This window comes from Mytilus galloprovincialis, chromosome 11, assembly GCF_965363235.1.
Source record: "Mytilus galloprovincialis chromosome 11, xbMytGall1.hap1.1, whole genome shotgun sequence".
Classification (NCBI taxonomy): domain Eukaryota; kingdom Metazoa; phylum Mollusca; class Bivalvia; order Mytilida; family Mytilidae; genus Mytilus; species Mytilus galloprovincialis.
In genome coordinates, this window is record NC_134848.1 from 59,422,748 (window position 1) to 59,450,125 (window position 27,378).

Below are 27,378 nucleotides of genomic sequence, written 5' to 3' on the forward strand. Positions count from 1 at the left end.
ATAATAGTGTGCTGGTAATTCATAAATAGGAATGACAAAAAAAAAACCAGCAGAGTTCAACAGAACATATACACCCTGAACAAATGACTCCTCCAAAAAGAAGACATACAAAAAAGGATATACACATTGTACTGGAACAAAAATGTTGTGGGGTCAAACCAGTTTCAATGATATTTGCCTTTCTAAACATTGGTCAAAATACAAAAAAAAAACTGCTCAAAGCATTTAAAAATCAAAGAAATACAAAAAAAAAATCTGATTTTAATTTACATATAACAATACATTATTTCAACAATTATGAAACATAATAAATTGTACAAATGTATAAATATATTAATATCTTCCTAAATGGTAAACCAAGTGAAAATTAAATGAATATATGTTATTTAAACTGATACATATAATACACAAGCCTGACAACTTCCAAAGAAGTTATTCTAGATAATAAATATTATTTCTAAGTTTCATTCTGGAGTTACTACTAAATACAATAAAAATTCATATATTTTCATTTTCAAAAGACTGATTATTATGTTAAAAGCAACATTTTATAAGGAGATTTATGAACTTTCTCAAGAATGATTCCAGTCTTAAAATGTTTTACACAAGAAAACATGTTTCATCTACAAAAGACTGGAATCAAATAGGCCAAATTAAGAATTAAGAACAAAGCTTTTGACAAATGCAGCTAAGATAGTCGGGGTACTTTCATCAAATAAAATGATTTAATAATCTCTTAAATTATTTTTTTTTTTATACCACTATAATAACTGATAAAATTTTTAATAAAAAAACATTTAGTTAGAAAGTTCACATATAATATGGTATATTTTTCAAGTCAAGACCACATCTTTTTCTTGATATCCAACTCATGATTTATTTTAATGGAAGGAAACCTTCATACAAATTTGAACAGATAATTAGTTATGAGCTATCCTAACAAGAAATACAGTAGTGTAATTTCAGATAGGTTCATACAACAAAAAACATACATTTTGGTTTATGATAGCATTGTTTGCATGTAGCATTTCCTGAAATTGCAATAATAAATCTCCCATTTTTGTCCATTCAGGGCATTGTGCAACAATCTTAACAATAAATGCACACAAAAATGTATGGGCTATTCCAGAAAAAAATGTATGGGCTATTCCAGAAAAAAATGTATGGGGGTTGGGGGGTTGGAAGGCACATTGTATTAACAATACATGGGTGATGGGTATCAGAGCAACTTTTCACACTATAATGCACTATAATACTCAATTACAATTGTCTGGGTGGCGGGTGCTGATAAAAACTGCCTTTCAACCCCCCCCCCCCATACATTTTTTTCTGGAATAGCCCCATGCTATATAATTCATTATTTCACTTTACCTGTAATATAGGGAGAGGAAATTTAGATTGTTTTAAAGTTATGTTATAAAATGATAACATACATGTATGTGCTCAGTTGATACAAAGTTTCACAATCTTGATGCATATTCTGACTCACTATTGTCGCCGTCAGCTGAAATTCGTAGCGGTTATCGGTAAAAATAATCTAAACTATCAATCGCGTTCACTCGAGATATAGTTTTTCACATTCCATTCATAAATCGCAAAAAGAAAAACCACTACTGACCTACCTTTTAAGTGATCACACTGTAATAATCCTGACCTTCACTTTTTCATAGACGATTTTGAATGGTGGAATCAGCCATTGTTTTTACCGGAAGTGTTTCCGTGGAGTTCAATTTCATAAAATTTGCATAAAGCGCGGGAAACCTTATCACATCAATGAAAGGAACATTTCAGGAAACTGCGTACAGTGACGAATGTCATATGTAAACAAATGATCCTCATAGAAACGAAGATGGCGGAATTACAATGGAAAATATTCTGGAAAATGTGAAGGTCAGGATTATTACAGTGTGATCACTTAAAAGGTAGGTCAGTAGTGGTTTTTCTTTTTGCGATTTATGAATGGAATGTGAAAAACTATATCTCGAGTGAACGCGATTGATAGTTTAGATTATTTTTACCGATAACCGCTACGAATTTCAGCTGACGGCGACTATAGTTTTGCATATATTGAGTCCAGACAGATTTTAATTAGCCACGAACTCATAAACTCTCCTCAGTAAGATCCCTTGGAAATATCTCATTCACATGTTTAATGTATACAGCAACAATTTCTCAGTCTTCATTGGCATCATCCTTAATTACAAATTTGAGACAAAATGTTCTATACATGTAGGTTTGCAAAATTACAACCCAGCGTTCTGTAAAGCAGTGTTCTCCCCAGAGCCTTTTAGCATCATTGATTTTGTGATGCTATATTGATAGAATGTGATACTATATTTTCTAGAAACAAGATGGTATGTCATAATTCCCTGGTTACCAAGTTTGAGGATAACACTGATTAATCTATAGATATACAATAAGTTAATAAATAGATAAGCAAATTACACAAGGCAAGGAGTTTAAAATATCTAAAACAGATTTTTTTTTATACTTTACCATTTATTCTGGTGATAATTCAATTATAATCAGTTTTTAATGATTGTTAATCAAATTTAAGCACTATTAAGGGGGCTCGCGGGTCTAAATCAATTTCTTTTATTTAAATCTTTCATTTAATATAGGATTTTGCTACATTTTTCTATAAATGAACTTTATCTTAAACTTAATAGAAAAATGAAATAAAAAAATGTGGTCACTATTCATTTACGCTAACAATCTGCCTTCGAAAGAAGCATACATTTTTGTTAATGTCCTTTTTCTCTGTTGAACTAATAGGAGAAAAACCGGTAATATCGAAATAAAAAAAGAACTAAATTACAGAAATCGCTTAAATTTTACAATTATTTAGTTCATGTACAGCTTATTCGAAAATAACAATAAAAAATATAGATCATGGATGAGTTAAAAAAGATATTTCAATTTTAATGCCAAAAACATGGCATTTTTGCACCATAGGGAGATAATTTGGAGCTTTTTCAATGATATCTACATTTTAAAGTCCCAACACGAATTGATTTTTTGGAATGATTTTTGTACCATATGATAAAGTAACAACTACTAAAGGTAATTAATAAAATTTGTAATGAAAAATAAATGTTTGATGAAAATCTAATACCCGTGAGCCTCCTTAAGGTCTTAATTTTGTAAAAGAAAGTTAAATTAGTTGAACAATTTGGCTTTAATTTCTTGGCACAAAACATAATTTCCCCTTTCTTAATGCATCTCCCCAATTCCATTACATTCCTGGAAATTCTGTTTATAAAACACTTTATGAAAAACTCTGATTAAATAACAATATGGTTTCATAGATCATAATTAATAATTAATTGTTATCAATCAAAAATACTTGATGAGAATAGAAATCTCTTTATTAAAAGTATTATATGGTTGTTGTTCTTTTTTTATTTCAATCAACCCAATGTGGTCAGCACTCTAAATTCTGTTAATACTTAATCATTTCCATCCACAAACGGTGGTTAAAAAAATCTTTTTAACAGTCAGGGATATAACTCTTTAGGGCTATTAGAGAAAATATCTGTCATGTGTTATTACAGATACTTTAATGAGTTGTCTACTCTTTATTCCTTAAATTTTTTAAATCGACAGTAACATATGTTTGTTCTTCGTTAAATAAATGATAAATTTTCTAATTTTTTAGTGGGCATTTGGAAAATCTTGAAACTTTGTGTAGAAACTAAATACATAATTTTTAACAAATTAAATTAATGAGACAAGGCTTATAAAAGATACACCTACACGACCTAGCTGTCATAACTTGGCTTAGTTATTAAAGGCATGTAACTTATTATTTGACACACTTGGGAATTACTGGGAAGCTTGTGCAGAACCTTATTACATGTTCTGATCATAATTTCTTAGAATTAATCAAAATACATTGTGAATCTGTTTCTATTTTTAAATCAACCAATTTTATTACAAAGTCAATAAAAAGTATTGACTCCAATTTTAGCATTACTAACTACATTTATGTGAAAAAAGATGTAGATTACTATTTCTATGTGTAATTAAGCTCACACCACAAAATTCAAAAATAAATATCTTAGTATATACAAATATGTCTTTCCTGTATGTTTTGTGTGCAAACTTAAAAATATAAATAGTTTAAAATTTCTTATATATAATTGCATACTATTAAAAATAAAAGTCTACAAACACTTTTTGAATGAAATCTTTAATATAGACTGTATTGAAACTCATGACAATATGTAATATTTGTGTTGTTTAACTTACAATCTTTTATTCTTTAAGGCAACAATAGACCTATTTACAAATAAAAAGGCAATATTGGTATTGACACTGTATTGAAAAGTATTTAAGTTTATATTTTAGAATAAAATATAAAGTTGTGCAATTTTGAATTGCCCACCCTGAGTACCAATTGTTTTTGAAATATCCTTAAGTAAAATTCTTTGTTGATATGGTTAGGCAGCCTATATTAGCTGTTTTTCATTTACCTTGTTAACCAACAGCCTAGCTAGATTTTTTCCAGAAAGGGCATACATAACTTAACTAGTTAGGATATATGGGCTAGTTGTATAGTTGCATGTAAAAAATTGGTTTAGTATAATAATTAACAAATCTATAATAATGACAAAAACCTTACAATCCTTTCAACATGTTCAAATAAACAAACAAAATTCTTAAATAAATCATTAATCTTTCAGACATAAAACTAAAATTATCATTAATCTTTCAGACATAAAACTAAAATTATCATTAATCTTTCAGACATAAAACTAAAATTATCATTAATCTTTCAGACATAAAACTAAAATTATCATTAATCTTTCAGACATAAAACTAAAATTATCATTAATCTTTCAGACATAAAACTAAAATTAATCCTATCTTTCACATCTTCCACTCTGAAATCACTATCATCATCATCCTCTACAAACAATCATATATTCACCCTGAATAAAACATCTAAATAACCTAAAAATCTCTATCATCACCATCTTACATCAGCTTTGAACTCTTCCTTTAAACTAAAACGTTTAACTGATTCATAGCCAAAAGCAATCATCAAAGAGAATAAACAGCTGGTGGTCATTCTTGCAGAGATTCCCTTGGTCAGTATATTCCATCTCTCCTCTCGCCATAAAATCTTTAATGTTTCATTATAACTCTCACCAAGTACCTGGAAAATACAGTTTAAATTAGTCTGATGGTTCACTTGTTTTCTAGAAGCATACATAGTGTTGACAAATACATTTTGTACCAATATGTAAAAAACAGAATATGCTTACCCTTCTGGAGCACCTGATATAACTCGAGTTTTTGGTGGGGTGCTTAATCTTTAGTTTTCTATGTTCTTATGTTGTACTGTTATACCACTGTCCCAGGTTAGGGGAGGGTTGGGATCCCGCTAGCATGTTTAACCCCGCCACATTATTTATGTATGTGCCTGTCCCAAGTCAGGAGCCTGTAATTCAGTGATTGTCGTTTGATTATGTGTTACATATTTTTTTTCTTTCATTTTTTTATATAAATAAGGCCATTAGTTTTCTCGTTTGAATTGTTTTACATAGTCTTATCAGGCCTTTTATAGCTGACTATGCGGTATGGGCTTTGCACATTGTTGAAGGCTGTACAGTGACCTATAGTTGTTAATGTCTGTGTCATTTTGGTCTCTTGTGGACAGTTGTCTCATTGGCAATCATACCACATCTCCTTTTTTTATATAATATTCTTCTTAATGTCTAATAGGTAAGGTTTTTCAAAAGAGGAACAATGAGTTCAGCATGAATATAGTCCCAGGTTAGTGGAGGATTGAGTACAAACAAAAACATGTTAACCCCTCTCATTTCCACATTCAGTATGTACCTGTCCCACATCAGGACCCTGTAATTCAATGGTTGCCATTAGTTGCTGTCGTTATATTTTTTTCCATTATTGTTTTGTAATAAATCAGGCTTTTTCCTTTGAAATGTTTCACATTTGGGCATGTCAGGCTTTTTATAGCTGACTATACAGTATGGGTATTGATCATTGTTGAAGGCTGTATGATGACCTATCATTGCTAAAATCTATGTATTTGGATTCTCTTGAGGATAGTTGTCATATTGACAATCATACCTCTGTCATCTCCTTATTTTATATGGTACCTTTTAAGTCAAAATGGGACTTTGTTTTGAAAATTTGAAGCAGGGGTTCCAAATATCAAGTCTAATCTACTGTAAATTCAGAATGTGTGCACTTATTATTGCGATTTTGTCATTTTAGACTAACATGCCATTTTAAAATTTGCGATATTGAGAAAATTCCTGTTTAATTCATATAGAAAATTTCTAAATGGGAGTTAAAATTATTGTGATTTTAACCCTGTCACATTTTTGTAATAATAAAAATGTTCATCACAATAATTTCTGAATTTACATTATCTCCTCTAAGTACATGTTATGATGTATATTCACTCAATAAAATAAAATCATTGAAAAACGAAATTTTGTATGTCATATCCTGTCACTTGTAACATATCTTATCCCCATATTTAAACATCATAATGAATCAATTGAAGAAAAGTTTCTTTTATTTTTTCCCCAATAAATAAACATTTGTCGAATTTGAATTTTCTTTTTCAAGAATGTTAGAGTTATTTCCACTTACAGGTCTCCAAACTTTCTTTTAAATTTATACTAGATTTTCAACTTAAAAATGAAAGATGGTTTGAGCCTCTCGATTTATTAACTATTTATGTTATTATCTCCCATGTAAAAAGTAAAATCACAACAAGAGTGCACACACTGAAATGTCTCGCCTTCTTTACTAATCATTGATATTATGTTGAAAGTCCTAAGTATAAAGCTTTATTACAACTGTCACATAAACTTAACATTAACCAAGATAGCTAAACAAAGACCAATGAACCATGAAAATGAGGTCAAGGTCAGATGAACCATGCCAGACAGACATGTACAGCTAACAAAGCTTCCATACAACAAATATAGTTGACCTATTACTTATAGTTTAAGAAAAATAGACCAAAACACAAAAACTTAACACTGTGCAATGAACCGTGCAATTGAGGTCATGGTCAAATAAACCTGCGGGACTGACATATAGATCATAATATATTTCCATACACCAAATATAGCTGACCTTTGGCATATAATATTAGATAAAAAGACCAAAACTTAAAAACTTAACTTTGACCACTGAACCATGAAAATGAGGTCAAGGTCACATGACATCTGCCCACTAGACATGCACACCTTACAATCATTCCATACAACAAATATAGTAGACCTATTGCATAAAGTATGAGAAAAACAGACCAAAACACAAAAACTTAACTATAACCACTGAACCATGAAAATGAGGTCAAGGTCAGATGACACCTGCCAGTTGGACATGTACACCTTCCAGTCCTTCCATACACCAAATATACTAGCCCTATTGCTTATAGTATCTGAGATATGGACTTGACCACCAAAACTTAACCTTGTTCACTGATCCATGAAATGAGGTCGAGGTCAAGTGAAAACTGTCTGACGGGCATGAGGACCTTGCAAGGTACGCACATACCAAATATAGTTATCCTATTACTTATAATAAGAGAGAATTCAACATTACAAAAATTCTGAACTTTTTTTTCAAGTGGTCACTGAACCATGAAAATGAGGTCAAGGACATTGGACATGTGACTGACGGAAACTTCGTAACATGAGGCATCTATATACAAAGTATGAAGCATCCAGGTCTTTCACCTTCTAAAATATAAACCTTTTAAGAAGTTAGCTAACGCCGCCGCCGTAGCCGCCGCCGTAGCCGCCGCCGCCGCCGTAGCCGCCGCCGCCGGATCACTATCCCTATGTCGAGCTTTCTGCAACAAAAGTTGCAGGCTCGACAAAAATACTGAACTTAGAGGAAAATCAAATCGGAAAGTCCATAATCACGTGGCAAAATCAAATAACAAAACGCATCAAAAACGAATGAACAAGAACTGTCATATTCCTGACTTGGTACAGGCATTTTCAAATGTAGAAAATGGTGGATTAAACCTGGTTTTATAGTGCTAACCCTCTCACTTTGATGACAGTCTCATCAAATTCCGTTATATTTACATTGATGAGTAAACTAAACAGACACAATAAATGAGGGGGGATAGGACCTTTATCGGGACTCCGGGATCGGGTGTTTTTAAGCTCGAGATTTCGGGATTGACCCTTTTTGGGATCCGGGAATTCTTTTTTTCGAATTTCGGGACCTCGGGATTTCGTGTTTTGAAGCCCGGGATTTCGGGATCAGGTATTTTTTAGCCCGGGATTTCGGGATCAAGACCCCTCCTACCCCCTCTCATAAATAAAATAGTCAGAATATTGGTACATCAATCATCATTGTATAACAATTTTAAAAGGAACAATTTAACAGAACACAAAAACATATATCTACAAACACATTCATTGATTTCACTGATATATGTAAACCAATGGAAATGACAAGGTTAAGAGCCCTTGGATTGGTCAATACATAACATTCTTGAAATCTTGTTCTTTACACGTCAAAAGGATTGGTGAAAACAAGACATACCTGAACTCTGATTCTCAAAATGTCATTGGTTAATACAGAACAGCAGTCTTCACAATATAAATTTGAATCTAAGTCTGAATTTTCAGAAAATTTTAGTTGGATTTTATTGGTCAACTCAGATGAATTTTACAGGCCAGACAGACATTTTACAAGCCTGGACTGTGCAGGACTTACCTGAACTCGTGTTCTAAATACATCTAATTGATTGGTCAACACAAATTAAACCATACCTGAACTCTGGTTCTTAACACATCAAATGGATTGGTCAATATAACAGAACTGATTCCAGCCAAAGGAGCCGCAACCATTTTAAGTGCAAGTCTTGATGTAGATACTGGGAAAATTTCAATCATCCAAGCTACAAAATAGTATAATATTTAGGCAATCATCATTTTAACTCTGCATGGTTGCCCTTTCTTTGTTGATTGTTAGGCTTTTCTTTAGACAAACAAGAAGGACCATAAGAAGTAGAACTTAAATAAACAGTCAATTTCAAATGCTTTTCCAAAAACAAAAGTATATATTAAATTCATGTGTGAAATTATTAATAATAAAGGGAAAGTTTTAACTAAGATCATAAATAGACATTCACTTAAAATATTATTTATAAATTATGCTATTTTCCCAATAACTTTTCTTTCAAGAAAGTGTACCATTATACTAAAACTCAGTCGTAATTTTTTTTCCAAATTAAGCATTTAAGTTAACTGACCTAAAAATTGATGAAGTGTTAATTTGATGGACAGCTAGTTCTACAATAAACCCTCTATACATTGACTTACTTCCATATAAATTATAGAACAGCCACCAAAATCCACTTCCTGCGGAGTAAACAGCTAAAGACACACCAGATCCTTTGTAGAAGCCACGTAAACCATCTGATTGCATTATCTCTCGACATATTGCCCTCACTGCACCAAACTTACTGTTTTTAATTTCATCGCTGATATGTATTTTTTGTAATTTCTGTAGTTTCTCCTCGATGCGTTTATTTGAAGCAGATTTTTTTCCTTCCATTAACATTAAATGTTGGGACACAATGTCTAAAGGAACTATAAAAAGTTGATTTACACATGACGCAGAGAATCCAGCCACCATTGAAGCAATGTGGGTGTTATTTAATCTTGCCGCCCAGTATTGTCTTACACTTTCATAAATAGTGATATAAATCACAGAAGAAGGGATCTGTATACAACTAACACCAAATCCTTGATAGAATGCACGGAATCCTTCACGTCTACCGATTTTAACGATGGCATCAAACATTCCTTTGTACACTGTTTTACCAGTCTGTGTTTGTAAACGAGTTCTTACCAGTGTGAGTGGATACAGTAAACCTCGGACACTTAAACTTGTCATTAAAGTTAATGGATAAAATTTAATTTTGTCCAGCATATGGAATTCAACCACATGAATTTCATTCTCTAGATCTCTGCTCAACTCCATATTTTCTTATTGTTTATATTTTGACTCTTGATTTGGTTTAAAGGCTTCAATTTGTTTTCCTGCTTATATTTTTTTATAATTTTGTTATGCTTTGATAATCCTTAGAGCCCTCTCCATATTGGTTCACTAAATATACTATGTCAGGGTTGAATAGTTTTCACTTTCTGCATAATTCTTTAAAAATGTGCTAAGCATTTTTTAAAACAGGTTATCATATCTACAAAAGATGAAATTTAAATGAAAGTCTTGCATATCTTTTAACAGCAAATAGTAAAAAAATCATTATACGTCTGAACAAGACATGTACAAATGTATGTGTTATGTTTTATTAGAATCTGTAATTCTTATCTTATTGGTTGACAACAAACAATTATATATTTTACACTTTGTATAACATATAAAAACATGATAAAATACAGCAAATATGACTACTTGTGCTTCCTTGACAATGTAAATAAAATGCATAGAAAACAAAACAAATGAAGATTCCATGTTAAAAGCTGTTTGGTTATCAGTTGCAACATTAACTACAAATAATGTACAGTTGGTGTTTGGTGAATAGTTGTCTCATTGACATTTTTACCTAATCTTTTTATTTTTATTTAATGTATGATAGTTGTTAAAAAGTGAAATGATTTACATTGCAGTAACTTAGGTATTAACTTTATAAAAATAGTTTCACGCCATGAATCTATTTAGATGTAATTTAGTACTGTAGTAGTCGTTTGGTTGTTGCTGTTTTTCTTATTTGATTTTGAATATAAATCACGCCTTTATTTTTCTTATTTTAATTGTTTATGGTTGTTTCTGAAGCCCCTATAATTTTTTTTAACCAAATCAAGTTAACCGATCAAAAATATTACAGACTGGCATGTGAATGATTTAGTTCGCAATCGACTTGTATTTGTAATGTCAGAATGTTGTTCAACTTTGCTAGCTTCAGCTTCTTTTATTTGTTAAACAATCACATGTGAGAGGAAAAACTAATCTTGACTTTAGGCTAGCACAAAAACTGCACATCAGGCTTTATCGTGTTCCATTGTCAGAATAGCACAAACCATCACACTTGTAACATACCATAGCCCTTTAGCATAGACATGGTAGACTAGGGTTGGCAAAAACACAGTTTTTATGAGTATTATGCAGCCCAGTGGGAAATATTGGGAAAACCAGGGTTTTACCGAGTTTTATTGGGTAATACTGGGTAATTAATATAATTGAGTGGTTCAGATTTACAAAAAGAACTGGAGCACACCTTGGGGAACCAATGGTTGCACCCCATTATTCCAACAGCCCATTAGTCGGACAGCCCATTAGTCCGACAACCCATTAGTCCGACAACCCAATAGTTCGACAACCCATTGCTCCAACAGTACAATACTCCGACAACCCATAAGTCAGACACTTATCAAATCAAGTATCAGGGTATCAGGGTAAAATAAAATTTGTCTGTCTGTATTATTACGTTTAGATACATGTATGTAATAACATATATTTTAAGAAATAACTCCATATATATATAACATAAGGCTAAGGTAGTTCGAATACTTTATATATACTCAATTCGAAATCTGTATATCATGTATATAGAATACATTTTGTATTTCATTTACCAAATTAAAGGATCTTTAAAGAGCATATAAATCAAGAACAACCATTGATGATGCGAGCTACTCATGATACCCCCGCCAAAATATTTCGGTAGACAGGAAGATTTTGAGTTGTGAATCTGAAAAAGCATCACACAGTATAACTGACTTATATAAACCTTGAAGTGAGCATTCGATTGAAAAATGACGCTCATCCTCAATTTTATCAGCTGTACAATACAATTTTTTGAGTACATGTATGTAGCATTTTCAATTCTTAATGTAATGGAAGGGCACCGATTCTGAATTAACATTTGAACTACCTTTCTTAAAATCAATGATATCTAAATATTTTTCTTCTTAAAAACAATCTTTAAATGAAAAATAAGTGTCAAGTTTCCCACAAAACACATATATATAATGTACTAAGTTTTTACAATTTGACAAAGACACAAACGAGACAAGAATGTCTTAGATTTTTTAATGGTTTGTTATTGGCTTTTATATTGCACTCGTTCTATTTAAGCAGCCAAAATGTGTTGACTGTATATTTCTATGACATATATACAGTCACTGACCCGATATGAATATTTAGATAGAAGTTGCTGAAATATTCATGTCCGTCATATTTGTTTTTCGTAAAAATAAGTTTTGTTGTAAATCATCAGTCCTGCATCTCCATCAACCATTATAAAAGAGGCATATTTTTCTAGATTTTAAAATAAGCACAGGATATAAAATTGGTATCCCTACAAATGTATTGAGTGTCATCTCTCAGACTATGTCTGATCTATCGCTATTGGAAGTGCTATGTACTGTCTCCGTATTTTCGTGGATTCACATTCCTGAACATGATACCATATTCATAATTGGAATTGCTCATGCATCTTTTCTGAGCCAATATTTATTTATTTTTAAGGATCTGGGTATGTATTTGTCTCTTTGTTTTTCTTATTTTGACTGACGCTACATTAGTCCATTATTTTTGCGACTAAATTGATTTAAATAAAACTCAGATGAGTGATACAAGGAGGCAAAGTGTTGCGACCAAAGAGGACGGGTAGTGTTATCCAACTCTGATATATTTATTTATGTAGTCAATAGTGGGGAAACCTCATTCCCCTGATACGCGAAAAGGGGGAACCGAAGGTCTAGTAAAAGAAGGTAAATCAAGACACACATGCAAAAAACAGCAAACTAATAACACAGCACAGACTTAATAGTCGACACACACACAATGAAATATAAAGATAAATGAAGTACCTAGACATGTAAAACGAAATAGGGACGAGGGTAAGGACTGAGCAGTTGCTATAAGCATGTGTATCAACTCCAATATACTGAGAAAAATTTCCCAAATGGAAGGAATAATTGGAATCAAAACGGACAACCACAAATATCATATAGAGAAAGGAGTTGGTCTTTTTAGAGAAAATTTACCTATACATGTAAGAAAAAAGGATTGTCCGAATAATGGGCTGTCGGAGTAATGGGTTGTCGGAATAATGGGCTGTTGGAGTAATGGGCTGTCAGAGTAATGGGTTGTCGGAATAATGGGCTGTCGGAGTAATGGGCTGTCAGAATAGTGGGCTGTCCGAGTAATGGGCTGTCGGAATAATGGTTGTCGGACTTATGGGATGTCACCAAACAAATCATCAAAATCTCTCTGAACAATGTCTCTCTAAGGGATTTATATGTCTCTTATGTAACTCTTCCCTGTATGATCCTGTATCTGACTGTAACTTGACATGTTTTTGTGACAGTTTTGTACAAGCACCTTTGTTGATATCAGTGGACAGCCTTAGATTTACAAACTATAACAGAAGTATCATATGTGTTACTATATAACAAGGTTTACTTTTCTTTGTGGTATATTCTGTGTGCATTAAAAACAAACGTGTAGCCTGTAATAGCATACTATTTATGCAATCTGACCCTGAGATTGTGATAGCAGACAACTTTCCACAACGGAAGTTTAAGTCTGAATAAAGGACGGATTTTATCTAGGCGCTTTAAACTGGATTGTGCTAAAATGAGAAACGAAATTGAAACGCAATAAACGAAACGAAACTTAACGAACAAAATGAAACGGAATAAATCGAAATACCAAGGATTTGTATAGTAATCAATGTTTACTATACAAATCCTAGGAATTACGAAGTATGATTGACTGAGGCTATAAAAAATAATTCATTGCAGTTTTCGGTATTCATATTTTTTTCTTTATTCATTTTTTAATTATAAATAGCTTTTAATTATGTGACTCTTGAAAAATGTGAATGGATCTTAGTATGTGTACATATTTTATAATCTCATTAAACATGTTAAGCTTGCGTTGTTTTACTTCATATATTTACAATTATTTTATCTGGTTTGATTTCAAATGCCATACATATATATTTTGTATATAATCATATTTTTCCAATATCCATGCAGTTTTACGACTTCTATCAATATCGATAATTTGACAATGTTTGAGCGCTCGGCTCCGAGGCGCTCGGTAAGGCGGTTATATGGGTATCGGTATCGTTCGCCCTGATTACATGTTGCCCTAGGTTCGTTCGCACTGAGTTTGTTCGCCCTGATAGTTCGTTCGCCCTGGGTTCGTTCGCCCTATATTCATTTATGATACATGTATGTATATGTTACATTCATGAACGAAATATATACATGTATATATATATTGATATTTATGTATATCTATTAAAAGTTAAATACAGAATATTTACCAAATTTATATTAATTAAATAAAATTCTTTGCTGCATCGTTACACTTTATTTTATAATTACTTTTAATTACTGTTGATTGAATTTTGATTGCTGATAAGGTATCATTTGAAATCTTCGGTCCTACTAAAAAGCGCCCGGGAGCGCCCGAGAGCGCAAGGGAAAAGAAAAAGCGCCCGGGGAAGGAAAATTAGCGCCCGGGAGAATACAATAATAAGATTTTATAACAATAATTTTTTTCCTAAAAAAAATTAATCATTGATTGTTTTGTCCTTAATATAAATGGGGATATGCACGATGCTACCGAGGATGCTACATCTAAAGTGTTATTGCATTTTTACATTTTAGATTTCAAAATTGTATATAAGTAAGTCAATAAATATAAATAAAAATATATATAGACAATCATGAACGATATTGTCCTTGATTAAAACGTATATTTTGTTATTTAAAAATAAATCTTCCGCATAAACTGTGATCCATTATTATCTGTCTTTCGAAATAGTATTCATATATTATTGTTTAAATTGAAACATTCATACTTGTTTTTGTGCTTAAATACAAATGTATAATATCTAAATTTGCAAGTGACTTGTTTAAAATTAGAGTAAAAAATCAATATGCAATAGTTATTTCAATGACACAAAGTTGTCTCATGCCAATAAATTATCTATAAATTTTTCTATAAATACTATATGTCTCTGCTGTCACGCAGGCAACAGGGGATACAACCTTTACTCAAACCGTCGACTTATTTTCAGAAGAAAGTAAACAGAGTGCATTACTAGACAAATAATATTGTATTTATTATTAACAACCGGTGAAGAGCTTAATAAATCTAACCAAGCATTGGTCTAGCGGCAGAACATATCAAATATGAACAGATCAGAAATAGAAAATCGTATACTACTTTTAAAGGTAAAGGGGTTCTGTGCAGGGGGATAATCATAAAATCGAAGTGTATTTAAAAAATTTGTTAAAAGAGACAATGAATCAAAATTGACCAAAACATTAAGACATTATAACATGTATAAAAAAAGAGGGACGAAAGATACCAAAGGGACAGTCAAACTCATAAATCTAAAACAAACTGACAACGCCATGGCTAAAAATAAAAAAGACAAACAGAAAAACAATAGTACACACGACACAACATAGAAAACTAAAGAATAAACAACACGAACCCCACCAAAAACTAGGGGTGATCTCAGGTGCTCCGGAAGGGTAAGCAGATCCTGCTCCACATGTGGCACCCGTCGTGTTGCTTAAGTGATTACAAATCCGGTAAATAGTCTAATTCGGTAGGTCATATTCATGAAAGGGAAGGGGATTGTAGTTACGACGTAAGGAACATATCCGATATCATTTGTGAAACGGTTATTCCATAACGGTCAACCAACTCGTGATGGCGTCCGTAAAATTTACGAAGGGATGATTTCAACTTCACCATTTGGAACTCTTGGTTTAATAGCTTCCTTGTGAGCAGCAAACCTCTATCAAGAAAATCATGATAGGAAATGCAAGCACGGGAATATCGTATCAATTGGGAGATATATACCCCGTATGCAGGTGCTGCTGGAATGTTGCTACTTAGAAATGGAAAGTTCACAATTGGAAAGCTGAAATCATCTCTTTTGTCGTAAAGTTTTGTTTTCAACCGACCCTCATTGTCAATTTCTAGATGTAAGTCAAGATATGAAGCCGACTTAACTGTATCTGTAGTATCCTTTATCTCTAGTTCGATTGGATAGATGCGTTCCACATAGTCACCAAATTTTGAATTGTTTAGTGAAAGAACATCATCTATATAGGGTATATATACCATGTCAATTTCAGACAATATGATGAAAACGTCTGGATTAGGTACTGTTGTATACTAGAGTAAATATTGTCTCTCAAGTGGGCGATTTCAAAGATACTCTAGTCCTGCCAGAGAACATAGGTTGCATACTATTTAGGCTTTTGATTGATATTTGGATTGTTTAAAGTTTCACAAATCTATCTGAAATAAAAAAAAAGAAGATACGGGTATATGTACTGAAACATGCTGTCGTCAAAAAACATTTGAAGCTCTAAATCGTCCTTATTCTAGGAGAGTTGTGAATTGAATTTACAGAGAATAGAATAGAAATAACGCATGTTTGCATTGCATTCGTCTTGTCATTGAACATATAAAAAAGAAGATGTCGGGTATGATTGCCAATGAGACAACTCTTCACAAGAAACCAAATTGACACAGAAATTAACAACCATATGTCACCGTACGGCCTTCAACAATGAGCAAAGCCCATAACGCATAATCGGCTATAAAAGGCCCCGAAATGAAAAATGTTAAACAGAAAAACTAACGACCTAAGGCAGCAACCATTTGATTTTCTGGGGGGGGGGGGGGGGGGGGATACATGCTCTCCGGTTACACATATAGCACTAAACTCAAATTAATCAATGAATCATTAAAACAATTCCTCAATCGATTAAGTAAAAGAGGGGCAAAAGATACCAGAGCGACATTCATCTTATCGGGGCCTTTTATAGCTGACTATGCGGTATGGGCTTTGCTCATTGTTGAAGGCCGTACGGTGACCTATAGTTGTTAATGTCTGTGTCATTTTGGTCTTTTGTGGATAGTTGTCTCATTGGCAATCATACCACATCTTCTTTTTTATATACTCATAAATAGAAAATAAACTGACAATGCATTGTTTTAAAAAAAACCGGGACAAACCCACAAACACTAGTACACAAAACACAACATAAAAAAAGACTAAGTAATTGATTGATTGATTGATTGATTGATTGATTGATTGATTGATTGATCAACAAACCAACCAAGAAATCAATCAACCATTATCAAATCAATCAGTCATCAACACAATTAGTCATCAAGTTACTCAACCAATCAATCAGTTAATCAATCAACCAATCAATCATAAAGTTGTAAAAGTTTGAACTGGGAAAACGCATTCAGTAGAATAAATATAGTGTTGAATTGAAAATCTAAATTTCATCCCGTTTATTCTGTAAAATTTATTTCATAATTTATTAGCTTTTAGATCCTTTTACACTTTCGTCATTTTTTTTATTTTTGGTTTTTGTACCTACCATTCTCAAAATAGAATTTGATAAAAAGAAATCTTGCGTTTATTCATTTGACATTGTCACACGTGACGGAAGCAAAAGTGAAAATGGCGACCACAACAGGTTTTAAAATTTGCTATATTTCTGCCATTCTTTATAAAGAAAACATTAGACTATTCCTTTTTAGTAGACACAGTAGTTCATCTTATCCACATTTAGATTCCCACGTATTTTTGTATATATTCATATCACTTGTCAACCCATATTTCCTTAGATCCTGTTATAACAATCGCAAGGTCATAAAATAGGTCGTCTTTAAAATTTACAAGATTGGGAGATATGATCATATCGACTTAAATAAGAATAAAATCATACACAGTTAATTGTTTTAATATTTCATGATGTGAGTCTCTCATCTCTACATGTTACATCATAACTGTAGAAATAATACATGTTGCTATAGTGTCAGCTTTCCTATTTAATATGAGACAGGCATTACCTGTGAATGGGACTGGGAGCGAAGTCTGTATGAATTATTTTTTTTGTAACTTACATATTTGTTAAAAAAAAAAAGAAACGGAAATACCGTAACGTTTCTGATTTTGGTTCTGTTGTTCAGTTGTTGGGGATTTTAATGTGACGTTATTTAAGTTATGACGTCATGTTCAATGTAAACAAAGAAACGCAATACATCAGGTAACGTTAATTCATATCATAGACAAAGAATAAAAAAAATGAAATATTGGTAGTGTGTTCCTTAAGTTCCTATATTTTACTAGACTACTCAAAGTCTCACGACAACGAGACCAGAAGAAGGAAGTAGATTTCTACATTCTGCGCAAATACATGAAATGCAGGAATTAAAAAAAGCGACAACAAAAATTTGAATGATTTTGAGTTCATTCATTCATTAGTACAATGAAAATTTGGGATTTTCACGATTGATTTTTTTTGATTTTTTGATTGCTTTTTCTACTGTAATAGGGGACTTCGTCCCCATATTAAAGTTGTGGTGATGCTTCTTATATAATTATATGTAAACTCCATTTAGGATGAATGTATACAGTGGCTAAATCTCCAAAGGAATTCAGGAAAGAATCCTGTTTGGTGGATTTGTAATGTTCGAAGTTGAATCATGTTCTCCCTAGTCAAAATTGGGTCCAATAGTCCATTTGCCAGTTATCAATTCGATTCTGTTATTACACACATTTTAAACAAATAAATTCCCTTTGCCGATTGAAGAGTGGTTCTATACTGGACAGAATTGTACCCTGGTCATTGCATTTGTAATTTTGGAAGTGAAATCACATACTCTAGTTAATACACATTCTCTTTTAGCATGTTTAAGGTCATAATTTGTTCTTTTAACATAAGTATTAAAAAGATGTGGTATGACCGTATGATTGTCAATGATACAACTCTTCACAGGAGACCATATGACACAGAAATTTACAACTATAGGTCACCATACAGCCTTCAACAATGAGCAAATCCCATGCCGTATAGTAAGCTATAAAAAAAAACCTCAAATAACAAATGTAAAGCAAACGAGAAAACTAATGGCCTAATTAATGTACCCCAAAAAATCATGAAAAACTAAATATGTAACTCAGCAACAGATTTGTTTTTAAAATGGATGCAATGATTCCAGGTAAATTTACACTTAATAATATTAATCCACAAGCTAGCCTGAAGCTCAATTTACTGAACATTTTAGTGGGATTCAGTTGGCTTGTAGAGATGAACTGTACAAGCCTGTGATGTTCTTGATGATAAATACAACAAAATTACAAAATGTCAATTTAAGCATAAAGCCATTGTGATTGTTTTCAATATTTTACAAAATGTTTTAGTACAGTACTACATGTAGTGTATTACAAACACAGTAGCAGATTGGTTTATACATGTATTGGTGACCCATTGATTTTATTTGAATACAAATTAAACAGATATTTACATGTTATCATGGTACATGTAACAAAATATCAATTTTTACATGTATTAGGAAAAATCTATGTATATCAGTCAGGGGACTTACTTAATAAAAATCACTTATTAAAGTACAAATTCAAAGTTCTGTCACAAATTGTGATTTTGTAGTTTTACCAAAATTTTAAACACATTTTAAATAATATCTTTTCATTAGTAAAATTGAAAAAAAAATGACCTTTTTGCTTCTTTTCAGTGGCAAGGTTTATGCCTTTAATGCTATCATTTAGCTGCAAATTCTATTTTAGTTGAAAAAATGCTATAATAATGGCTTTACATAATGAACTGATACTTTTTTAACAGATTTTTCCCAGCAGTGGGAGTATTTTTCCTGTGAAGTTCAAGGTTTCATCTTTCAGATTATGTAATAAAATTCTACTGTTTGCGATAAAAATTTCACTGTTCAGGGGTGTTGAAATTAGTGGGGGTTATTAAAATAATGATACTTAAAGAAGTGATTTTTGGGAAGGAAATATAGGTATGATACTTAACATACCCGTAGTCAGGGGGGTTCGGGGGGTTTAGACGACCCCCCCTCCCTTTGAAAACAAATAATGACTGTTAAAGTCAACGTTCGAATTGTGACTGTTAAAGTCGAGTTTTTGAGGCCAACGAACCCCCCTTTGGAAATTCCTGGCTACGGGCCTGCTTAAACAAGTGATTTTTATGTCATTATCCTAGATTCAGTACAAGGTCATCACCTGAAATGACCTGGTCATCCTATCAACACAGATGTTGGTTCTGATAATTTTAGAAACATAATTAGTCCCTGGATCATTAGTATTCTATATTTAAAGCTACAATAAAATTAAATCACTTCTTCTAGTGATTAATTTGTACTACTTAAATAGGTGATTATTAAAGAAAGATAACTCTAACTTCCAACCTTTGTGGAAATATTGTTACTTAAATGAGTGATTTTCTAAATCACTTATTTTAGTAAGTCCCCTGACTGTATATGATCGATGATTTAATGTTTAAGGACAGTTTTAGCATTTTATGAATGTTTTTCATTTTGCCTGCTTTCTATTCAAAGTGAAAAATGTTCTGTCTATTGAGATATAATCAAATTTAAGAAAAAATGAAAAGACTAAGAAAAGTCATTATTTTGTGATAGTTCATACTGCAGTTGTATGCAAAATCTAATTAATATCTTTGATAAGTTTATGTTCAAAATAAACTGTAAACCAACGAATGTTTATCATGTTTATCAGCGATTAATTTTGCGACTTCATGGATCAGAACAATATCCCAACTCAAAAGTGGTTTCAAGCCTGTCAAATAAATACATAACATATCCATATCGTTTAATTTTTTCTTCAGAAAACCCCTTCCAGCGTTTGGTGCAAACAGCTAATATTGGAGGCAAAGACTACAAATTCTTCAATCTGTCAGCATTAAATGATCCGAGATATCGTGAGTATAATTTAATGTTGCAACAATATTACGTACAATGACATAAAAAACCTTGAACATTTTATTTCTGTCATTGTCAGCACAGAGTTTGTAGTAGGTGAGTTTAGTGTTGCACCAAAGCCTCCATGATGTCTATTGTAAGTAAGTCCTACAAGGTACGGAGGATTCATTTACAGGTATTTTCAAGACTAAAGAAAAAATGTATTTTCCTGTATATTTGGTCTCATGGTTTTGCTAAAATCTACATACAAACCTATAGCAAAATTATTCATCATGAAGATTTTAATTATAAGTTCACCAATAATCATGAAAATTGGTTTACCCCTAATAATTATGAATCTGCAATATTATTAGACTAAAATGAGTGTATTTTTTAAGATAGTTAAAATGCATTGAATTTGAATTACAAACCTCAAAGACATTTTTGAAATACACAAATGTATTGCATGTATTGTGTGTACTTAAAATTGAGAATCAAAATGCCTAATGTATCAAAGAGACAACAACACAACCAAAGAGCAGATAAGAACAGCCGAAGGCCACCAATGGGTCTTCAATAATGTATTCTGCTGTGAGATCAAAGTCTTAAACATGTTAAAGGGAGGAAGAGGTTACTGCATCAAAAGTTCTGTTCAATTATGAAAGATATCCTTCAAATCAATTTCTGAATGTTCTGAGTTGAAGGAAACACTAATGTGATGATGATATTTAATTTCTTAAATTTTTCAGAAAAGCTTCCTTATTCCATCAGAGTACTACTGGAGTCAGCCATCAGGAACTGTGATGATTTCCAGGTACTACAGAAAGATGTGGAACATATTCTGGACTGGGAGAAAAATCAGACAAAAAATGTGGAAATTCCATTTAAACCAGCCAGGGTCATCTTACAGGATTTCACGTAAGTAAAGGAAGAATATGCAATGGTTCTACAAACAAAATTTCAGTTTCTAGTGGTCTAAGTAGCTCAGCTACAGTATCACTAGCCAGTCAACCCTGAGTCTGAGATTGTGAGTTGTAACCCTGCACCTGGAAGTTTGTTGTGGTTTACTTCAATCAGAATTGACTAGGATTGTCAGTTTTCTTGGTAAAGATTGGGGGTTTTCTGAACGGCAATCCAGCTTCGTCCACCAATATAAACTGACTGAGACGGTATAGGCCTAGAGTGTTGAAAGTATTGTCAACCACTAACAATAAATCTATATATCTGATATGAACCTCAAATTTCAAACATGTACCACACATTCTTTAACAACTTAAAACAGACTTTGAAATGTAAAACCACTGAAAATTAATGACTCCACAGCACATTTATTTAAAATGATGAGTGGGAACCATTCAATATTTTTAATGTAAAATTTGTTCATTATATTTACAGTGGTGTACCAGCAGTAGTTGATTTTGCTGCTATGAGAGATGCTGTGAAAAGGCTTGGAGGTGATCCACAGAAAATCAACCCAGTGTGTCCAGCTGACCTAGTTATTGACCACTCTATACAGGTGGATGTCTCAAGGAGGTATACATTTTATAATTAGGCTAGTACAGTCAATCAATATTTTATAATGCATAGTTACCCATCCCAAATATTCCTATCTATAAATATAACCAGTTTATCACCTATAGTTACAATATTCATCGTTTCAGAATCCAAAGGGTTTTGGGTAATTTCGTTGTTCGTAACCAATAATGTAAATAATGTCATTGTTTGAATTTCCATTGTTTAAGAGGTTTCTTAGGAGGTGAATTCATTTGAAAATATTACCAAAAATGCATAAGATTCTAAATCACTCTAAATTCAGCAATTATTGCGTGCATTTATTATTACGATTTTGTCATTTTAAACTAAAATGTGGTTTTAATTTTTGCTATATTGAGAAAAATCATTTTTCACAATAATAAAAACATTACAATATTAATAGTTTCTGAATTTACAGTACTTACTCAATTGAATTGCACCTTTGTCCTCATTACCATGATTACAGTACCGGTACTTTTTTGTAAAAAAAAAAAATGTATTTCCTTAAAAAAGTTTATTACTTGGTAAAATTTTAATTTCTGACTCAATGAAAAAAGGTGTTGTTCTGAAAAGTACATCTGTCAACATGAGAAAATTCTTTATGGAAGCAAGAATATCCAAACATGTAGTTCAGATTAAGTATGCTATTGATCTAAGTTTGTGATATACATGATATAGTTCATTAATCAATTTGAAAGACTATAATACATTAAATTATAAGTTTTAATTGAGGTTCTGCTTCTAATTTTTGACAAGATTTGGTTGCATTTTGAACAAAAAATCATATTGAAGACAAAAAAACTTATGTTGATTATCATTGATTATCTGAATTAAAATGGTCAAAATATGAAATTTTTTTTGTAAATCCAATTTTGTATTTTTTTCATTTCTGATTTAAATTCCCACCTGCACAGTTAACCAGTTCTTGCATGTTTTATCTCTTAATAAATTGTCCTATATAATGATTATTTCATGTAAATCAGGTGCTTGGGTAGGTGAGATTGTTTTGTCCATAAATGGACAAATATATATTCCCCCCCCTTTTTTTTTCTTTTTTTAAAATATTCGTATACATGTATAGTCAGCTGCTGATAATAACTTTAAAAAAATGATCTCCTCATTTAATTCGCCCTCAGCAACTTAACAACCTAACATCTTCATTTGAAAAAAAATCAATTTGCTTAAAAGTGACCTTGTGATCTAAGGCAATTATTAAATGTGACCTAAGGGGAGTAACCTAGTAGAGCCCCACATAGTAACATCACCTTAGGTAGACCCTCTTAGTGTCGTTACTAACTGTGATTAAGCCTTTTTTTTAAATTTGATCATGATCATCTAACACAGCTTTTTTAAATATATTTATGCCGATTTTTTGTAAAAACAATAATAAAAAAAAGCAAGACATTACAATTAGTATAATTATGATGCTTAGTTTCTGAAACTCTTTAAAATATGATAAATTTATATCATGAATATTGAATATTGATATGCAGTATTGGAAAAATGTTGTGTATTAAATGATTTTATAGGAGCTAAATAATCATGATAATATCAATAAATATTTAAGATTTTATTATGTGCGGATGTGAGTGAAAAAGAATTAATTTTGTAAAATTCAAGATTTTTTTTCTCCTTACAGTACTTTGAGATTCTCCCCAAATCCTGGAGGAGGTCAGCCCAAATGTTTGAACTGTGAAGGTCCTTGCTCTGATAAAATTTGTCCATTTCATGGCCACAAAACATCTAGGTTGGTAGCCATAGTTACAAGGTGTTTGATTGTTGTTTTATTTTTTTTTCAATTTTCTTTTACATAATATTTAATATAATGTGGGGAAATATCTTCATAAAAGATAATAGTTTGGTATTCTTAATGCCAGGAAGATTTTTAAATAAATGTAGAGGAAAACTTCTGGCAATAGATTTATTTAGCTAAAGTTAGTAACAAAACTGCTATCAAAATACACAATTGTTTTAAATTTTTTTACTCAGAAGTATTCCATAATTCTGAAATTTTCTATCATCGTTGAAGATGTTTCCCCACTGTTTACATTGTATTCAGGCTTTCATTCTGATATTTGAAGTGATCATATGATATAGGAATTGGCCGTTCCAGAATCTAAAGCATCATGGGTAATTCCATTGTTCGTGCCCCAAAATGAAAATAACATCACATCATTGGTTAAATTTCCATTGGTTATGACATTTTTAACCAATCAGGACGTTTTGGTGTACGCTTTTGAAAATATTACCTAGGATGCAATAGATTCTGAAACGACGAATTGTCTTCCCATTGTTATGATAAACAGAATGTCTTTAAATCACAATGACATTTATATATATATCTGTTTATGTCCTGCTTGATCTGGTAAAATTTATTTAGTAACATGAACTTAGACTTGGTCAAGTAGAAATTATGAATTTATGATACATGTACATGTGTTTCTTCATAAGTCTAAACATGCTAAAAAGAAATAATATGCTGTTTGATGGGCTAATTTATTCCTTTTGCCTCTTACATCATGCAGTTTTTTCAAATTTATTGTCATTTCATTATTACTTCTTTGGTGTTCTTAAATTTTAACATCCTCTTTCAAGAAGTAAATTTTTTTTGATTAATTAAACTTGTAAAACAAATTTTTTAATAAAAATATTTTAAAATGAAAAATGTTTAAACAATATTAAAAAATACCTTTTTTATCCACACTGTTAATTGGTAATAATTTAATTTTGGATGCAACGCTTCTTCGATTGGCTGACGTTATTTTGTTATTAGCCCATAGATATAATTTAGTCATGTGACCGTGACGTTTTTTCATGGTTTTCTATAGTTTAAAATGGAATTTAGAATTAAATTATAAGAAATGACTGTAATATTTTTTCTGTCTATTCGAAATAACATAAAAACTGTGGTGCACACTGTTAAATAACCCGCTACGCGCGTTATTCAGTGTGCACCAAATTTTTTATGTTATTTCTTCATAGACAGAAAAAATATTACAGTCATTCCTTAAATGTTTTTTTTTTTTATTTTTATTATTTATAACTTCCAATTTACAACATAATATACACAAATATAATAGCAATATATAATATATAAATCTATAGATATTATCTTATCAATGCATCTTTCTATTAGGAAGCAATTTTTTTTTTTTTTAAATATACAAATATAAGATAAAGAGTAAAGCAGTTTGAACACCGGAGAGAGAGAGATAGAAAGAGAAAGAGAGTGAGAGAGAATAGTGTGGTGAGTTTTCAATATAATTCATCTAGAAATTGAATTCTATTTTAGTATAGTAAATACAGCATTTTCATTTATAACATGTATATACATTTTTGTACTTAACTAAGCATGCTAAGTAATATATCAAAGGCATTCCATTCTCGGAGAAACTGATGTTCACATTGGTTTTTCATAGCAATATTTTTGTCCATTGCATACACATATTTTATCTTTTCTTTTACTGAGTTTATTGTCAGTTTTTTTTTAAAACATCTGGAATTATAAATATATTGCTTTATGGTAAGAAAAAGAGTATTTTCTGCATTGCCTTTTGATATTTTTGCAGTGTTACCAAACAAAAAAGCTTCTTTTGTAAAAAGTACACTAATTCCATTGGTTAGAAACCAATTTTCAATCTGTTCTAATAATAATTGTGTATGTTCACATTCCCAAAATAAATGTTCTAATGTTTCAATTTCTCTATTACAAAATGTACAATTTGGATTATCATAAATCTTAATTTTTCCTTAAATGTTAATGAAATGTTGGTAATGTATGAAATGTCACCTTATTATGATCTATATTGACACCAATTTTGTTGCTTCATTACAGTGCTGATGCTTTAGAACAAAATCAGGAATTAGAATTTACAAGAAATAAAGAAAGATTTGTATTTTTGAAGGTTGGTAGAAATTTAAGGTTGTCAGGGGAACAGTAGTTGAGTTTAGATAAGAAAAAAATTAAGAAAAGAAATATGTTCATAAAGGAATGAAAAATTAACAAAACACTAGCAAATTACTTTATTTGATAAACAAACAATTCCTTTCAAAGGATCATTTCTTTAATATATATGTACTATAAGTTCAGAAATTTTTGTATGCATATATTATTGGGATTGTGTCGCTTTTTTTACTGATGCGATATTTAGAAGAAAAAAAAATGTTCTATTTCTATTAAAAATTTAAAATGCGAGTTATGATTATTGTGATTATAACCCTGTCGCATTATTTCGCAATAAAAAAAAACATCGCTATAATTTCTGAATTTACAGTAAAAGTTTTATCAAGTATGGTCATGTGATATTTATATTTTTTATAGAATATGCTGTTGCTCCATAATGTTTTGTGGAGTACCAACTCTCATGGATATAATTAAACCACAAATTTATAGATTTAAATGCTTACTTGTTTAAACAAGAAATTAAGTATCCACGACAACACTAATCTTTCCAATTCTACAAAATTTGGTTCCATGAAATCAAACATGTTAAATGAATCCACAGATCAACTGCAATTTGCTAAATGTTCAGGTTTTTTTATGCCCCACCTACGATAGTAGAGGGGCATTATGTTTTCTGGTCTGTGCGTCCGTTCGTCCGTCCGTCTGTTCGTTCGTTCGTCCGTTCGTCCGTCTGTCCCGCTTTAGGTTAAAGTTTTTGGTCAAAGTAGTTTTTGATGAAGTTGAAGTCCAATCGACTTCAAACTTAGTTTACATGTTCCCTATGATATGATCTTTCTAATTTTAATGCCAAATTAGAGGGTTTACCCCAATTTCACGGTCCACTGAACATAGAAAATGATAGTGCGAGTGGGGCATTCATGTACTGGGGACACATTCTTGTTTGCAAATATTTCATTCCTATCTAGAACAAGAACAAATGAAAAATAAATACTATAATACTGGTATGATTTTGCATGGTCAGTAAGTTATGACCGTTCTAAGGACAGTTTAAGTTATAGGAACCATTTGAAGAAGAATTTTTTATGGTTAAAGGTAGAAATGCTACGAGTCTTTTAAAGAAACAAGTGTTGTTATTGGAATCTACCAATTTTCATGCCCGACAA

At 31.4% G+C, this 27,378-nt stretch overlaps 2 protein-coding genes across 4 annotated transcripts in view; one reads left to right on the top strand and one right to left on the bottom strand.

The window, feature by feature from the left end:
• Positions 1-245: 245 nt before the first annotated feature.
• LOC143052486 (solute carrier family 25 member 44-like) lies at positions 246-13,583 on the bottom strand. 2 transcript variants are annotated; one of them, XM_076225529.1, is made up of 4 exons: positions 13,507-13,583; positions 9,336-10,216; positions 8,784-8,911; positions 246-5,161 (listed from the first exon to the last, which is right to left on the bottom strand). In XM_076225529.1, the coding sequence occupies exons 2-4, from the start codon at positions 9,997-9,999 to the stop codon at positions 4,973-4,975; spliced, it is 981 nt and encodes a 326-aa protein (XP_076081644.1). In that variant the 5' UTR covers positions 10,000-10,216; positions 13,507-13,583; the 3' UTR covers positions 246-4,972. The 2 variants fall into 2 exon arrangements, with proteins under 2 accessions (XP_076081644.1, XP_076081643.1); XM_076225528.1 differs by having other exon boundaries at positions 13,447-13,573.
• A 3,886-nt stretch (positions 13,584-17,469) lies between these two features.
• Positions 17,470-27,378, top strand: part of LOC143052488 (cytoplasmic aconitate hydratase-like) — a 28,789-nt gene continuing 18,880 nt past the window's right edge. Inside the window, exons 1-6 of one of the 2 annotated variants that reach the window (XM_076225530.1) lie at positions 17,470-17,516; positions 20,706-20,798; positions 21,528-21,696; positions 22,174-22,311; positions 23,951-24,058; positions 26,147-26,216. In XM_076225530.1, coding sequence (XP_076081645.1) covers positions 17,501-17,516; positions 20,706-20,798; positions 21,528-21,696; positions 22,174-22,311; positions 23,951-24,058; positions 26,147-26,216 — 594 coding nt within the window. In that variant the 5' untranslated portion in view covers positions 17,470-17,500. The remainder of the gene's footprint in view (positions 17,517-20,705; positions 20,799-21,527; positions 21,697-22,173; positions 22,312-23,950; positions 24,059-26,146; positions 26,217-27,378) is intronic. The other variant, XM_076225531.1, reaches the window with a different exon arrangement.